General features: G+C 35.8%; 2 protein-coding genes across 5 annotated transcripts; both read right to left on the reverse strand.

Moving 5' to 3' along the window:
• Positions 1-272: 272 nt before the first annotated feature.
• LOC112777517 (transportin-1) lies at positions 273-11,774 on the reverse strand. Of its 3 annotated transcripts, none has more exons than XM_029295954.2 (31): positions 11,390-11,774; positions 11,123-11,251; positions 10,610-10,850; positions 9,882-10,169; positions 9,224-9,313; positions 9,056-9,133; positions 8,877-8,957; positions 8,487-8,537; positions 7,959-8,044; positions 7,793-7,859; positions 7,648-7,704; positions 7,490-7,519; positions 7,346-7,405; positions 7,118-7,231; positions 6,695-6,808; positions 5,844-5,942; positions 5,388-5,513; positions 5,211-5,285; positions 4,956-5,027; positions 4,680-4,790; positions 3,932-4,015; positions 3,714-3,821; positions 3,347-3,448; positions 3,084-3,146; positions 2,920-2,994; positions 2,163-2,234; positions 1,965-2,089; positions 1,502-1,553; positions 1,354-1,422; positions 1,211-1,270; positions 273-945 (listed from the first exon to the last, which is right to left on the reverse strand). In XM_029295954.2, the coding sequence occupies exons 3-31, from the start codon at positions 10,790-10,792 to the stop codon at positions 862-864; spliced, it is 2,676 nt and encodes an 891-aa protein (XP_029151787.1). In that variant the 5' UTR covers positions 10,793-10,850; positions 11,123-11,251; positions 11,390-11,774; the 3' UTR covers positions 273-861. The 3 variants fall into 3 exon arrangements, with proteins under 3 accessions (XP_029151787.1, XP_025677689.1, XP_029151788.1); XM_025821904.3 differs by having other exon boundaries at positions 11,110-11,251; positions 11,390-11,694; XM_029295955.2 differs by lacking the exon at positions 11,390-11,774 and having other exon boundaries at positions 10,998-11,224.
• A 250-nt stretch (positions 11,775-12,024) lies between these two features.
• On the reverse strand, positions 12,025-15,696 carry LOC112777520 (uncharacterized). 2 transcript variants are annotated; one of them, XR_003190445.3, is made up of 4 exons: positions 14,556-15,696; positions 14,015-14,197; positions 13,182-13,270; positions 12,025-12,570 (listed from the first exon to the last, which is right to left on the reverse strand). XR_003190445.3 is itself a non-coding variant. In XM_025821908.3 (3 exons), the coding sequence occupies exons 1-3, from the start codon at positions 15,213-15,215 to the stop codon at positions 13,247-13,249; spliced, it is 867 nt and encodes a 288-aa protein (XP_025677693.1). In that variant the 5' UTR covers positions 15,216-15,530; the 3' UTR covers positions 12,933-13,246. The 2 variants fall into 2 exon arrangements, 1 of the variants encoding a protein (XP_025677693.1); XM_025821908.3 differs by lacking the exon at positions 12,025-12,570 and having other exon boundaries at positions 12,933-13,270; positions 14,556-15,530.
• Positions 15,697-15,876: the final 180 nt, after the last annotated feature.

A 15,876-nucleotide genomic window follows, 5' to 3' on the forward strand; every position in this document is an offset into this window, starting at 1 on the left:
AGAAACAGAAAAATCCTGTCCACAGATACAAAAACGGTTAAATAAACTTTACAGTCTAGTAGATTTATCTTTTGATCCAATTTCAATACAATTGCTGTTATCAAATGAAATCATATAGTCACAATATAAATCACATGATTATGGTCCATTGAACAAGAGAAATTAAGCTATTTAGTACATAATACTTATTCAGTTACGTGACACAAAATTCAATCTCTAATGTCAAAATTTTGGTCCTCTTCGCTGAAGGTTAAAAATTGTTCAACGAAGTATATACATAAGTTCAGATATTTATTGTCTCAAATCAAAAATCAAATGCTGAGTTGCCTAAGGCAACACAGCTGAAATCTTTTTCAAATTGAGTTACACATTACAAAAAATGTAATAACTAAAGACGTTGAAAACTACTGTAGCCAGATCACATAATAACCCCCCAACCCTCTCCTCTTAAGCCCCATCCCCCTCCTCTCTTTGGTGGTACAAAACTGTGTAACAAAGGCACAAAAGAAAACCTATTAACTCAAACTAAAACATTTGAAAAACTGTGATGACGAACACGAGGGTCTAGTAAAAATCCTAGCCTTTTTTAATTAAGGCTTTTAACTATAAAGACAACAAAGAATCAAGCATTTCCGAAAGGTTGAAAGTCATCCCCTGTACATTTCCCGTGGGAAACACCATCCAATGAGGTCTTCAAGGCCTTCGAAACGGCAATAATCATCAAACCTCAAAACGAATTGTATAAATACTGAGACCCCTGACTGAAAACTTGGACTGAGAATAAGCTCCTGCTTAACATGATTCATGACAGCAATATATAGCTCGACAACACACGACCAACAATGTCAATGCAGACGTAAATTATACTTGATATTTCGAAAGCTTTTCTTTTATCGGGGGCTCCAAAGCAGACATACACTGGTCCCATGCTCCGTTACGCAGCATCTATAGCATATAAGATGGAACATTCCTTACCAGTTAGTTCATATCCTCTTGATATGTAAATTCCATTTAGGAAATCAGGATTAAAGAATGAAACTGTTAAAAATAGCAAATTTTACACCAGAGGGCCACAGACAAAGAACTCTACCAAGATGGTGAAAAGTGCTACTCCATAAATTTATATCTTCATTTTTTATAAAATAAAAACTGCAGCTTCCATGAATTTATTCCTAAGCAGATGGGTTCTTTTCAGATACGCAACACTAACCTGTTTATATCCATGCAAAACCTGGCAGACTTCATTGTGTAAATCTTCACTCCTTATTTCCTACAGAAAGAAATAGAGTTTTATTATACACACCCAGAAACCCTGGAAAACTTTGAATTTTAAGATTAGCATGCAATACATACATGCCAACTTGCTATGGCTGTACACATATTCACAAGTGAACTTAGAGCTCCAGAAGGATTAGCTTTGACCTGAAAACAAACAGAGAGCTCAAATATTAACTTTCGCAATCTACATGTAAAACATTCACTGCAAATAGGAGGAACATACCATAGCACATAGACCTCTAAAAGCGTCTTCTTTCTCAACATCATCCCGTATCCTGCAACAAATCCAGGGAGCTAAATCAACAAACATGATATCTTACAGAGAAACAGTGGAAAATTAAGCAAAAGCATGCCCAATTCCTAAAGTAAAGATATTCTGTAGACACACTTTTACTCTCTTTTATATGTTGTGGCGCTCTATATACCAAGAAACTATATATCAAGAAAGGACCAAGGTGCCACCATTTACCAGTTTCTAAAGCATCAATAATTCAATATCAGATCTTAAGACAAACAAATAAAGCTAAATGCCCAGCTCAAGAAAGAAATACAACCATAGCATCTATATTCTCTATATAGTGATTACACCTTTGTCAGTTAAAGTTATAGCACACAGAAAAAACAAAAGATATTTGTTAGGGGGATCATGGATGCAAGTCATGGGCAACGGAATTTCAATGACTTACATTGACAGAGCAGTGCACCAAGGTTGCATGAAATGCTCCATATGTGGAGATACAAGTTCTGGACAGACCCATGCAAGCCTCCCTAGTGTTATTGCGCTGTTTTCTATGAGTGACTTGTTGAGTCCCTAATAAACAAGAAGACAATCAGAAACTATACATGAATGCAAGGTTTATTAAAGAGTATGATTAGAAAATTACCTCTGCATGCTGAAGAATTGGGACAAGGCATGAAATTACAGTTAAAACAATGGGAGAAACTTCCTGACGAACCTGACATAAAGATCATAATTTATGTCAACAGATCTATCTAAAAGATAAATAACTATGAAATAATTAATGTCAAAAGCTATTCACTCTAATAACAGAGTATCAGAAACAAAAAATGGAAACTCATGGTCGAAAAAAGAAACCACATAGACATAAATATCAGATAACAAAATTTGCAGAATATTTGAGCTGAGACTCCAATGCCAAGTTATAGGAATCTATTCCAAAACAAGGAGCTGGAGCAATAGTGATTTCTTCAAAGATATCCAAAGGCTAATGTCTAACAAGAGTGCCATTCAACTCTTGGTCAGTTTAGATAAATAACATGCTTTCCGAAATTGTCGCATATCACAGAAAATTTAGTGAATGCATAAAACTCTGACAGGACCTAGATAATCCCAACCATCTAAAAAATGCCTATTAAATATATAAATAAATTGAAATACTCTCCAGAACTAAAACAATCATATTGCTATGAAATTTCATAAGACAAAAATACATAAGTGGAAAATTAAAGATAACAGCCAAATAGCAGTCACAAAGAGCAGAGCCATTTGTCCTAATTGGCTTTTGAAACAAACAGTTTAAAACTACATTATGCACATAACTCTGACTAAGCCAATTAGATTCCAGCTACGATACAGTTCTACAAACTTTAGTTAGAGTGTAGCATATAACATTAGCATACCTTAACTGCAAGTTCTCCAATAGCCCAGCATGCATTATTTGCTACTGAAATAGCCTCTTTAACCTTAGAAATTTCCTGTATAGATAACATAGTACATTAGTAAAATAATTGAAAAAATACAACCACTCAGCTGAACCCTAAACTAATACCAGAAATACACATACCAGCTGCTTGGCTGCAGCCTCAAGAAACTCAGACAAACGAGGGTGCAAATGAATTGGGCATACCTAATCAAATTACAGTAGAATAATATCGTCAACAAAGATACAGAATAAAACTGTTCCATCCCAACCAACAACCCTTTTTTAAAAAATAATAATACTAATAATAATAAAGAAGATAATTTGAGCCTTTCAAGTGTGTCAAACAAAATATAAGGACCAAAAAGCCAATCCTGTTGGTAGCTTGAGTAATGCAAAGGTCTTACTCGAGCAAGGTCTCCAAGCAATGCAAAGGCACTTTGTCGAACATCAGGAGCGTCATCCACACAGCAATGCAGAAGTAGGTCCCTCAAGGAACATTGTGAAACCTGCAGAAGTGTACATGTCAAGGTGTCAAACAGCATAAGATGGGAAAGTCCAGAAGATGCAGAATTTCTGATCATTAAAAACTGAAACAAGATTACAAAATAACATAATTATTTTGAATGTAAATCCTGATGCTCAGAACAAGAAGTGAACAGGTGAAGTTAAATATCTAAAAAGCACTATATCATATTGGCGCCATGTATATGGCTGTTTTTGTAATAAATTTACAGAAGTAATTCAGCAATATATAGATTTTTTCATGGTTACCAGACTCTCTATTCCACTGCCAAGACCCTCTGCTAGTCCTGATAGCAGATCAAGAGAGCATACAATGAACTCCTTGTCATACTGAACACCAGCTGCAACAGGATCAGCCTGAAAATAGAAGTATACACTGGACATGTTAGGAGAAAATATAAATCGCACCCATTACCTTCACATTAAACTGAATATTAATTGATTGAATCAATCAAAGCGACCATAACCTTTGCAAATTGTTGGGTCTGGATTATATTTATGCACCTCTTAAATACTGGTTCAGCAAATTGAGAGAATCCTGTGCCCAATGCCTGTTCCAAACAAAACACAATAATTTATATCAGATGCAAGGAAATGCATTGATGCCACAAAGATATCCCATATAAACCTTTAAGAATTATAGGAAAATTTCCTTAAAGCAGGTATAAATAGCTCTTGAGAATGATATCTTACAACTTCTAGCAGAAAACACATATTTAGACAAAATATATGGACTAAACTTTCAGTATGAGAAATAAATCATTATAAAATGCAGCAGAAACCATATCATTAAGTTGACTGTAGTAGAACCTTGTATGCAAAAAGCAAAGGTGTAATACTGGAGCTTATTATCAACATAAATAGCACTAATAAGATGAATCAAATGTGGCCACAACTTTCAAAGCAACTGAAACTTAAACCAAAAATTGTAATTCTGAAGCTGCTTGGATCATGCTAGTAATGATGGCAGTAAAGGAAAGTACTGAAATTGCCAATTTAATTATTTTGATTTATTACAACCAAATCATGAAAATATTCAGAGATGCATGTGAGAACTGGAAATCAAAGCATACCGTAGAAGTTACAAAATTGACAGAAAACAGAAGACCTATACCGAGACATCAAAATGTGAAATAAATGTTTTCAAAGTACATATCATAGACGAGATAAGACATCTCCTAACAAATAAAACATAAGAAAAAGTGGGGTGCATACATGTGCTATAGATGTAAAGCATTCCAAGAGAGGAAAGAGATCTTTGTCTGAATTTGAAAGTTGCTGCCATTTCTCTATTAATGGTGGCATGAGAATGTCAAGATAAACAGGCTGCAAAACAAGGAAAGAAGCAAGTTCATATGGAAATGCATTAGACACACAAGAATTCAAATATCTCGATAATAAATTAAGAAAAATAATCTAAGAGAAAAAGAGAAACTTCTACTTAGCGAAGGTTGCTTATCCTTCCATGGGAAGCTATTAAAAATAACATACCTGATTCAGCTCCCCACCAACAGCTTCAGCTAGAGTTCCAATGGCATCATATACAATTCTGAGATTTCGTCTCTAAAGTTTAGAACAAGAAATCACAATTGAAGATGTATGAGCATGCATGCGATGAGAAGAGGAAAGTGATACGATACAGTAACAATTAAGTGGTGTTCATCCCAATGAAGTTCAGTTTGCAAGAAACGTAAACAAGAATTGTGTATCGTCATTGCAATGAAAAGACGAATGTCAGAAAATAACCTGATATTTCCCAAACGCTAGCATCAGGTGCTTCAATATAATTTCTAATCGTGGTGCCAACTCTTCTGCAGCCTCCTGTTTGAAGTAAACCAAATGTGGGTCATACATAAAATTAAGTAAATTGGATAACTGAATATGATTCATTAGGCGAAAACAAACAGATATTGTAGTCAGAACCTCTTCAAGTGTTGCAAAAGCTGAACAAGCAGCCTCTTGCACCCGCTTATTATCATCCAAAATTCTTCGAAGAAGACCCATAAGAACACTATCAAATTGGTCATAGCCTTTTGGGTGTCCAATACCCTAACATAGGCACATGTAAGAATTCAAACAATAAGAAAAATAACAACTAAATACACATATAACAGGTTCCATTATATCTATCCATTTATGTATCAACAAACATTGGATATCAATTCGCCAAGTATTCATCTTGTTTCTATTTTTTAATAAGTTGGCTAACCAATAGCACTTAAGGATCCTTGTAGAAAGTAGTTTTCTGATTTCAATCCAGAAACTATTTAACTATAATAATAATAATAATAATGATAATTGATAATAATAACAATAATAAAAAGTGCCAAGGAACAGAGTTGGGTAACTGCAGGGGAGGGAACAGAAACTTATTCATACCTGAACAATAAATTTGCTAAACCGAGAGAGTGTCCAGCATGAAATACTTCGTATCAAAGGAAACTTATCATCAAGAAGGGGGATTAGAAATGCCACAATCTACAAATGCAGTATAATGAATTATTTTAATGCTTTGCATCAGTGAGCAAGAAATAAGTGATAAACTTAAGAGAATAAATTGAAAAGCTTTCATGAGTGAATAAGCATAAGAAATAAATAAATTAGATCATAAAATAAAACAAGGGTCCATCAGACATCAGATATGAATGCCAGTTAAGAGCTGGAATTTAACCAGCATCAAAAAAATGTTTTACCTCTTTTTAGCAAATGAATAAAATTCAGAAAACTAACATACAGAAACTCACACACAGCAGCATAATTGTGTGTAAATCAGGTAGCATGAAAGAAGAAACAACAGCACAAAGAGTTTTTCAGAGTGCAAGTTGTAATTTTTAGTTTTTGGATAGGAGCAGCTCTGCTAAGAGGGTAAATTTATCTAGAATGCAGCAAAAGTCTTAGTCAGCAAGTCAGGAGACAACCTATCGAAACAACAGTAAGCTACAAATACTGTAGACAGAAAATACAGAAACATTGGACTCATAAGCTCATTCGGTTGTGGATATAGGGACAAAGACACTTTTTCTGTCCAAATTCTTATATTTACTATACTTTCTAAAAGTAGAAACAAAAAATTATCCATTTGTGTCTGTATTTCTATCTCAGAGACAATCCAAACACTACCAAAGTATTGAAACAAAAATTACACAAACTGATGATAGCATGATTTAATCAAACTTCAAACAAAGTATTCTGCCAAGGATTAAAGTCATCAGAACCAAACAACAGAATACCTCAGCCAAATGAGGATAAAGACCATTGATGCAACCCTCTCCTATCGCCCCAAGAGCCAAGACAGCAGCTTCCCTTTCTTTCCAAGCATCATCACCACCAGTTGACAACTTGGCCTGCACATAGCCACATATTCTTTGCCAACTTAGTATATCTCAGAATGGAGTCATACATTGTACAGAATTACTAAAATAGTGCCTCCACGTCAAGAAGTAACTCTATTAGTTACTACGATGTCCACATAGAGACTAACCAACAAAAGTGGTGGCTATCAATATCTCACATACATAATTACTTTCATATTGGATTTATTACATCATGCATATTCTGGATTGATGACTACCAGTTTAGCAGGACAACTCATTCTCTAGCCATTATGAGAATTTGAACCTGTTCCAAAATCACGATGACAAGATGTATATAACCTGAACAATAGGCATCAAAGTTGGAAGGATCTCATCTCCAAACACATTTGAGAGAATATCTAGAGCGGCAGCACTGCATTTCCGTAGATTCCATGTATTGACAACGTCATCATCCTGTAAACATGAGAGAAAGAAAATACATATTTAGATGAGGGAAATGTAGAGTTAGAATTGAAAATATTAATCAAATACCGAGAAAAGGAAAGTGAAGAATCAGATAAAACGTACATCATCATCGATTTCATCTGATCCATGAAACCTTGATACATGAAATCGCGGTTTAAGATCCTGTGATATTAACCCATTAAATGAGGAAAAAAGATAGTTTCAAACCAAAGAAGATCCGGTAACTCAATCAATAAGCAATTATACCTGGTCTCGATCTGGTTGAGATCCTTCTTCCTAAAAGGAAACAAAAAAAAGTAGAAATAAAAACTAATCCATGGCAAAAAGAATGATAAAGTTAACCAAAAATCGTTCTTTAATATATTGAGAAAAAAGACTTATTAATGAGAAGGAAAGGAGAGAACCTCAGCTTCAACAAGAGATTCGTCGTCATCTGCATAAGCCATGTTTGACAACAAAATCTACATGATGCAACAGATAAAGTTAATGACCAAACTCAAAGACAGGCAGTAAAGCAGTTATTAAGGAAACAAGTGTAACCACTTTTACCGGAATTAAACGAGGCAAGAATTCTCGTAAATTTTCAGGTGGCAGTTGAGCGTCACAATATGCAGACCTGCAATATGAATTGTTAAAAAGAAAAGGAACCAAACGTCCAAATATTTAAAGGGCAGAAATTTACTTGAGAAAATAACAACCACAAATAAAAGAGTACCAGAATTCACAGGCTTCAAGGGCGACTTCATCATCTGTGTCCTTGTTGACTTGCAACATGTACTCAATCACATTCCTTAAATGTGGCTGCAGTGCAGAGGACAATTGTATCAGAAAAGGAGATGATACAGGTAGTATTAATTTTAAGGAAAAGTGGAAAACATCTGGCTATAGGCAAGACATTTAGTCCTTGCTTGTTCAAGTGGGGTGAATTTTTGTATCTTTTGATAAAAGAAGAATATCACTGAGACGAAGAGAAGATTAGAAATGTACTTAAGGAAAATAAAGCATAGATGCAACATAAGAATGTAAAAACATGGCTACATAGTTAGACATTAACCTTTCCAAATGAAATACATTATTTCTGTCATATAACACCTACCCCAAAAGTTTAATATATTAAGTGAAGTCTCATAAATGCTACGTTAACACTCATAAATTTTAAGCAAATAACAAATTCCCCACGTTATCTTCTAACATATTCTTATTTAGCTAGTAAAACTTCAGGGAATCAAAACAAGATGCTCACCTCTAAGAAAGATGGACGAACTTCAATTAGCTGGACAAACGCTGCACAAACCTGAACATCAATGTAAACTCGGATTGATTCATTGTTTCTAACATTGATCAGTAACAGTAAAAATCCACAACAAATAAGAGAAAAAATCAAACAACTCCTTGCAATAAGCAGTAAAAAATTAAAAGGATAGCAACATAAAAAAAAATTAACAGGGTCTAGTGCTAGTCTTGACACTCCTTGGTCATAAATATAAAATTCACATACAACAAAGTAGAATATGCAGCAAACAGAGTGAAAGTTGATGACAAACAAAAATATACTGGATAGAGAGGAAGCATTAGATAATTCAGCAATAACGAAATTGAAAAATTAAAATATATATCTTTGGTAAGAACTAACCAATTTCCGCACTTCAGAATTAGGGTCATTTGAAAGGATAAATAAACCTTGGAGATATTGGTCCATGGATACGTACAAGGCCTATAAAAGAGTGATTAGATCATTAATACAATTTTAAACACCAATACTATATTTAATAACCACATAACTGAGGTGATAAAGTCTCTTAATATACTTACAGTAGGCATTAACATAATGTATTGATTTACAGAACCCAATGACAGCTTTCTTAATGAAGCATGAGGTGACTGGAAAAACTATTAAAAAAAGGGTAAATAAGAGGATTGAGGATAAAGGTACAGAAAGTACACAAAAACAAAACATAAAGAATAAAATACTGATGTTACCCGAAATAATCTGGGGAGAAATATGTTAATAGGGCGCTCTGCTAACCCAGGTACTTCAGCATCAAGTACTTGGGGAATATCCTCACAGATCTGCAACGGACAGACACAGGTGTTATTGGATATAAATGTTTATGAAATTTGAGGTATTAGTTGCTGAAACTGGAACATCTCCAACTAGTTAAAAACTCAGTAGTCAGTACATACACAACCTCTCTGCTCACAAGTTTAATATTCTAATTTTATGTATGGCATTAGCCTATAGCAAAAATGAAAAGCTGAAGGCAAAATTGCAAGAACTTAATTTGCAGGAAATCTCAAGAAATGACAGGACATCTCTGTTATCAAGCTTCTAAGACTAAATCTCATATGTGATTCAACATTATGGGTAGCAGGAAGGAAAATGATCAGCTAAAGAGAAACTGGATGGACATACTCTCACTTTAGTTATAGGTTTTATTTACACTTTTCATCTCTTCAGTTTCACTGATGTCCAACTTTTGGTCAGTTTAGACTATAACAAAGTCATTCTTAGATTCTTCAAAAATGACTAAATCATCTCTATAGTTTCACTGAAGTCCAACTTCTGGTAACTACACAATAGAAATACCTCAATTTTTTTTGAAGATACATTATCCTGAATCTAAAATGAAGAACATACCTTGGATAATGCATCCATTGCACCTTCCATGTGACTCAAATCATTACTGTCCAAGCAAGTTACAAGGGCTTGCAACAATTCAGGCCAGCCTGAAACTCCACCTAATTGAACGACAACACTAATAATAGTTCCAGCAGTGGACCTTATGTGCCTATCTGCTGCTCCAAGACACGGCAGCAACTCGGATTTCACATACTGTTGGTATGCAGGTAGCAACGATTTATATGTGCTTCTGAGGTTATTCTTCAGATAAAGACCCGCAGCTTGCCTAACCTCCACTGATGTTCCCTATTGAAAACCAAATAATCACATTCATCAACGAGTTCCAACGCTACTAGAGCTTATTTAGAACGTTCAAATTGAAAAGATTCCAACACAAACAGCCTATGCCATCACAAACATATATAAAAGTTCCCTCATCCCAAAAACAACAGCAGGCGATCCTCATCATCCATTCACACCAAAATCAAAGCATATCAGTGAAATCCAAAGTGCATCCACCAGTCAAAATTGAAGGCATAAAAAAAAAGCAACGAATCATTCAAAAAAAGATAAAAGGTCACAAAAGAAACAATACAATAAACCCTAGTATTTTCAATACCAATGCGAAATTAAGCACCACAAAAATTAGAACTGAGTCCAGCTGAGCATTGGAAACAAAAACCATAGTTAACACCAAAAAATTAAATTTAAAAAAAAAGAGCTGAGAAGTGAGAATTGATGGAAACCTCAGCACGAGAGAAGATGAAGGCGAGGTAATTGTTGAAGTCGGGGAACTGAGAGTAGTGCTGAAGGTGCTGCCAAATCTGAGCCTTGTCAGCGGAAGAAGAATGCGAAATCTGCTGCTCGAGGAGGCCGCAGATCTCCTTGAACCCTTGCTCCTGTGGCTGCCACGTGGCAGTCGCCGCCATCGCTACCGGAATAAGGAGAGAACGGGGAGGGCGGCGCGGTGGTGGCGTTTGGTGGAGGCTGCGGAGAAGGAATGGAAGAGGAATTAGCTGGCGCAACGCAACGCAAAAACGAGGGCAGAAAAACGACACGAGTTTTTAAATAAAACGCAACGCCACCCCTTTCGCTTGTTTTGTTTGTTGCAAAACACAAAAATAATCTCAAAACCTTTTTGTTTCTGCCAGCAAAGAAGAGGGGTCAGATCAGGGTCTATCACTCTCTTATTCTCTGGCTACTACTACTATTACTACAACACTTACTACTATACTTAGTTACTTACTGGTTACTAGTACCTCTTTCTTTCGGTCTCTCAATTATCGAAGCTCCATTATGTTTTTGTGTTATTTTGGTATGGAGCCCTTCACTTTGCTTCATTGCTTCTTTGTTTGGGCTTTCATATGCCCATCAATAATTGCTTCATCCTTGTCACAAAAAATAATATTATATATGCTATCAGAATTATTTTAGTATATATATTCTATTCTATCTATGCTGGCTAGATCTTGATTCTTGAGTGAATATTAACATTAAGAATGATACTGTGGCACTCATTCACAAACCTTACGGGGCAGTAGATATATCGTTATTGTGAGCAACGTGTGTTACATGATCCAGAGGGCTAAAGACCAAATTCAATACCCAAAATCAAGGCTTTATTAACTGGTATAATAATTAATGATGTCGGCACCCAAAATCAAGGCTTTATGGATCATTATAATACTTTTGTAATCAGTCAAGCTAGGCATCCAAACGCGCTGTGCGGACGCAGCTGCCTCTTCATGCTGCTACTTCTTCCCCTTCTCCTTCTAACTCCTCCTTCGATATCGTTGTCATAGCCTTCTCCATATCACAAAAATTTTGGTATGCAACAATTTTTAAAAGACTACATATTTATAACATTGACTCACTTAACTAATAAAATCTGTTTGCGGCAAAAATTTATGTACTATGCAAAATCAAAACTTTCTGTACTATATTAATAAATTTGTATTATGTTTTGTGCTATATCAATAAATTTCTATGCTCTCCAAAAATTTTTGTACTGCAAAAACACGGAAAAAGAAGTTATAAAAACACTTATCCATGAGCATCACTATTTTGTAATAATCACCATAGAAACCGAGTCTCAGCTAAATGGAAAATAAAGAAATTAAAATCAAATTGATAGTCCCCACACAAACAAGTAACTAACTCATTGGTAAAAGAAGTAAGTGTCTTGATTAAAGGCAACGGTAATCATTCACTATGAACAACACTAAAACATGGAATATACAGAGTTGAACATGCATTACAACGTTTGGAGCAAAAGGCACTATTCTATCGAGAGACCCCACTCTGTCAATACAACTTATTGCTTGTTCTCGGAAATCGGGAGTAAGAGAACCATCATCATCAATGGATATTTTTCTTCCAATTCCATGTCGACTGTCATAGGTACATTTCATAACATCTTTGTCCACCATGTTGATACCATTCTTTTAAATCTCTTTTAAGCTCCATTCCCAATGTACTGTTGAATAAAGACAGTGGAATGACACCAACATACAAATCACCATGAAAGATGCAGGACCCTGATTTTGTATGTACCGGCAATTGCTTTCTGTTCACATCCCAGCAGCAACAGCATGAGTCATGGACTCAAACATGAAAAAAAAACCACAGCTGCTTCAAAAACTCTTTAAGTTTATGGTTTCATTAAAAGGAAAATTCCTTGAATTATATCACCATAGGTTGCATAGTCCTGAGAATCAATCAAGTAGAATACATCAGTTAATGAATCAGTTACCAAAATATGCACTGCTTGTCAAACCTTTTTTTCCCCCTATTGTGCTTTAACATTGATAGGGAAAAAAAATCCCCAAAAGAAGAGACAGAAAACAACCAGATATATTAAACATATATTCGTAATGTTTAAGAAATAAGATGAGAAGGTTAGCTATTAGGCACAGTTCCCTTATATTGGTAATGTTCACAATAGAAGGTTTAATCAATAGAGTGCATGCAGTAAACGCAAATCACAGAATAGCATAGCTTCTGTTTCTGCAGTGCATAATCTATCATGCTATTTAATTTAGAGCAATCAACAGTTCCCAATTCCAAAAATACAACAAAAAGTAAATATTTTGATTTTGGACAGAGAAATTCACTAATCCTTTTACACATCTCAATTCATATGAAAACAACTGAATATAGTATTGCCAATTTGCCATTCGGCTAAGCTAAAACAGTACAAGTGTTCTTTATGGTTGTTATGGTGTATTTTTCCACATTCGGCCTATCTAGATACAATGTTGCATGTTGACATATCAACAAATGATACATCATTGTATCGCGATAACTGTAGTTCAGTACCTAAAGTTTAGAGTTCAGGATGACCATGAGCCATACAGTCCATTCCCAAAGTTTAACATCCAAAATCATCCTTTTTGTTTCTCCGCAGCCTGCATACAGAAATATGTCGATACCAGTAAGGAAATGCATAGAAAAGCATTTATGAGACACTGAGCACACAATGCATAGAAAAGCAGGTAACTGAACAAAACTAAAGGAAATGCATCCAGTCATCCAGGCTACATATAACACCAAGCTTGAAGAATTCTACATCGAAGCTATTTATCAGCATTCATCACATCTTTTTTAGGATAAAATTCAATGGAATTTCAATAGTCAATAGCAGTACAATGGCAACTCCTGATAAAATTAAATTAAAGACACGTGTGAAATATAAGATTTTATCACCAGAAAACCCATTTATGAAACATCATAAGAGCTGTAATTCTCAGGTTAAGCCTAATAAAAGCTTCAGGCAGTCAAGCTAAGAACTTCAAAAAACAATATCCATGGTAGCATTAGTTATGTCTTCACATATACCGACTAGCAATTACAATGATGAAAGCAAGCAAACACCAAATTTAGGAGACCAGATAAAGGATCAATCAATGAAGCAATCCATTATTCAAGTAACCAAAACCACTTAAAAGAAAACTACTATAAATTCCACAACAGCATCAGTTACTAGAGACTTCAAAACACAGACCATAAAATAGAATCTTAGACGACAATATCCACTCAAGAAGTTGTAAGTTGCAACTCAGTAGATGAAATACATGCTAGTAGTAGCTAAATAGAAGAAATCCCAGAGTCTACCACAATTCAAATGAACAATGAGAATGAAAATGCCAGACCTTCTGCAGTTTCTGAAGAACAGAATTCTTGAAAGCTTGATGCCCAGCCCCAACCAGATTATTGATTCTATCAACTTCCACGGCCTTTGGTGCACTTGAAGAATCTGCTTTGGTTATGGGTTTGAGCGGTACGACCAGCAATGGATTAGCGAGGTGACCAATCATACTTCCTGTTGCATTAACCTGAGTAGAGCAGGAATTACAGACAAGAAAATAAATAAATAAATAATACAAGCATTAAAACATAAACAGAAAGCAAACAACATTCAAGCCGTTAAACACTATCTAAAAATAAAAACTACAATAAATTTCCACACGAGAGAGAGAGAGAGAGAGAGAGATTGGAACACACAAAAAAAGAAACAGCAACAACAATCAAGGCTTATACCTCCCAACATACATGGATCAATCATGAGGTCTTTTTCTCACAATTCCCCATGAATTCTTCATACTCTAACTCTTCTCTAATCACAATTAGAAGTATTCCAAAACATTTTAAGAAAAGAAAGAAAGAAACTTGATCAATGGAATAGAAACTTACAGCTCCTTCTTTATTGGCCATGACAACAAGAGCAGAACCCTTCTTCTTACCACCCTTGATGACCACATCTTCCACTTCACCAAACTTGCTAAACAACTCCCTCAGCTTACTCGCCGAATAATCCTCGCCCGTTTTCTCCCACGAAACCTTCAGAATCTTCTCATGTTCCAACCCAACACCGCCACTCTTCGCCTCCGTCTTCTTAGCCGCCGGAGAAGCAGCAGCTTCCGGCGCCCCTTTCTTCGCAAGCATAGCCCTAATCCTCGCAATCTCTTCCTTGAGCTGCCTCGCGATCCTCTCCTCCTCTTCCCTGGCCTTCGCGGCAGGATCAGGAGCAAAGGCATCGCGTTCCCTCTGCTCGAGATCGGAGACCATCTTGCGGCGCTTACCGTCGCGCTGCTCCTGGCGGCGCTGCTGGTCGCGCTTAACGCGCAAGAGATCATCGAATAACTTGCGAGCCTTATCGTCCTTGAGAATCTCGTAGGAAGCTTTGAGGTTCTGGAAATCGGAGTGGGCGTTGGGGTCGTCGGGTCTCTTGTCAGGGTGAAGCTCACGCGCCTTGTTCCTGTAAGCTTTTGAGATGTCCTTTTCGGTGAGTTTGGCGCCTTCTTCGCCCGATGGAAGCCCCAGCACATGGTAGTGGTCCACGTTTGCGTCCATTGTTGCCGATTCCCGAGCGGATTCTCTGATGGAATGTGGGTTTCTCTGCTTTTGCAAACCCTAACGGAGCTCCAAACCCTAACCCTATTGGGGTTCGTTTGTGAGTTGGCCAGTTGGGGTTACGAAGAATACGACAGTCAAATAAACTACGTCGACAGATGTATTTTGCGTCACAAAAATGTGGAATATATCTAAAAGTTACAAATAGCGATTTTGGCACCTAGAAAATCATGAATTGTCACATTACTTTCAAGCTGTCTCGTGAGATTTTGAACTCTCAAAATCGCTATTAACAATTTTGGTCTCCCTATAATCACTAGATTTTAGTCATTTTTAACCATGTCCATATTACACTCAATTATTGAATTTCATTCCGTCCCTTCCATAATTTGAAAAACACCATAAAATAACTGGGTATTATACCAGAGTTTTACCAATATCTAGAAAAATAAACGCTGAAATTCACCCTATTGAACCATTTTGTAGAATTCTACATATCTACAACTTTAGAGCCCATATTAATTTTGTTAACTATTATTCAATATCAATCTAAATTTGTTAACGATTCTTTTCTGCTTTTTTCCCATGATAATGTAAATTCTAAAATTCACACTCCATTTCCATTCTAAAGCAGTCTTCAGTGTCCAAATTTTAAGAAGCT

The sequence above is a fragment of the Arachis hypogaea genome, chromosome 19, assembly GCF_003086295.3.
Source record: "Arachis hypogaea cultivar Tifrunner chromosome 19, arahy.Tifrunner.gnm2.J5K5, whole genome shotgun sequence".
In the NCBI taxonomy this organism is placed as follows: domain Eukaryota; kingdom Viridiplantae; phylum Streptophyta; class Magnoliopsida; order Fabales; family Fabaceae; genus Arachis; species Arachis hypogaea.

What these genes read in the sequence shown, in the direction of transcription:
- LOC112777520 (XM_025821908.3), bottom strand. Translation starts at nt 15,215, where the DNA reads ATGGACGCAAACGTGGACCACTACCATGTGCTGGGGCTTCCATCGGGC. An exon ending in TGGCCAATAAAGAAGGAGCT is followed by an intron (nt 14,198 to 14,555) that starts GTAAGTTTCTAT and finishes TGCTCTACTCAG; the next exon opens with GTTAATGCAACAGGAAGTAT. An exon ending in TTCTTCAGAAACTGCAGAAG is followed by an intron (nt 13,271 to 14,014) that starts GTCTGGCATTTT and finishes TTCTGTATGCAG; the next exon opens with GCTGCGGAGAAACAAAAAGG.
- LOC112777517 (XM_025821904.3), bottom strand. Translation starts at nt 11,204, where the DNA reads ATGAAGCAAAGTGAAGGGCTCCATACCAAAATAACACAAAAACATAAT. An exon ending in CTCAACCAGATCGAGACCAG is followed by an intron (nt 7,406 to 7,489) that starts GTATAATTGCTT and finishes TTAATATCACAG; the next exon opens with GATCTTAAACCGCGATTTCA. An exon ending in TGGTGCACTGCTCTGTCAAT is followed by an intron (nt 1,554 to 1,964) that starts GTAAGTCATTGA and finishes GATTTGTTGCAG; the next exon opens with GATACGGGATGATGTTGAGA.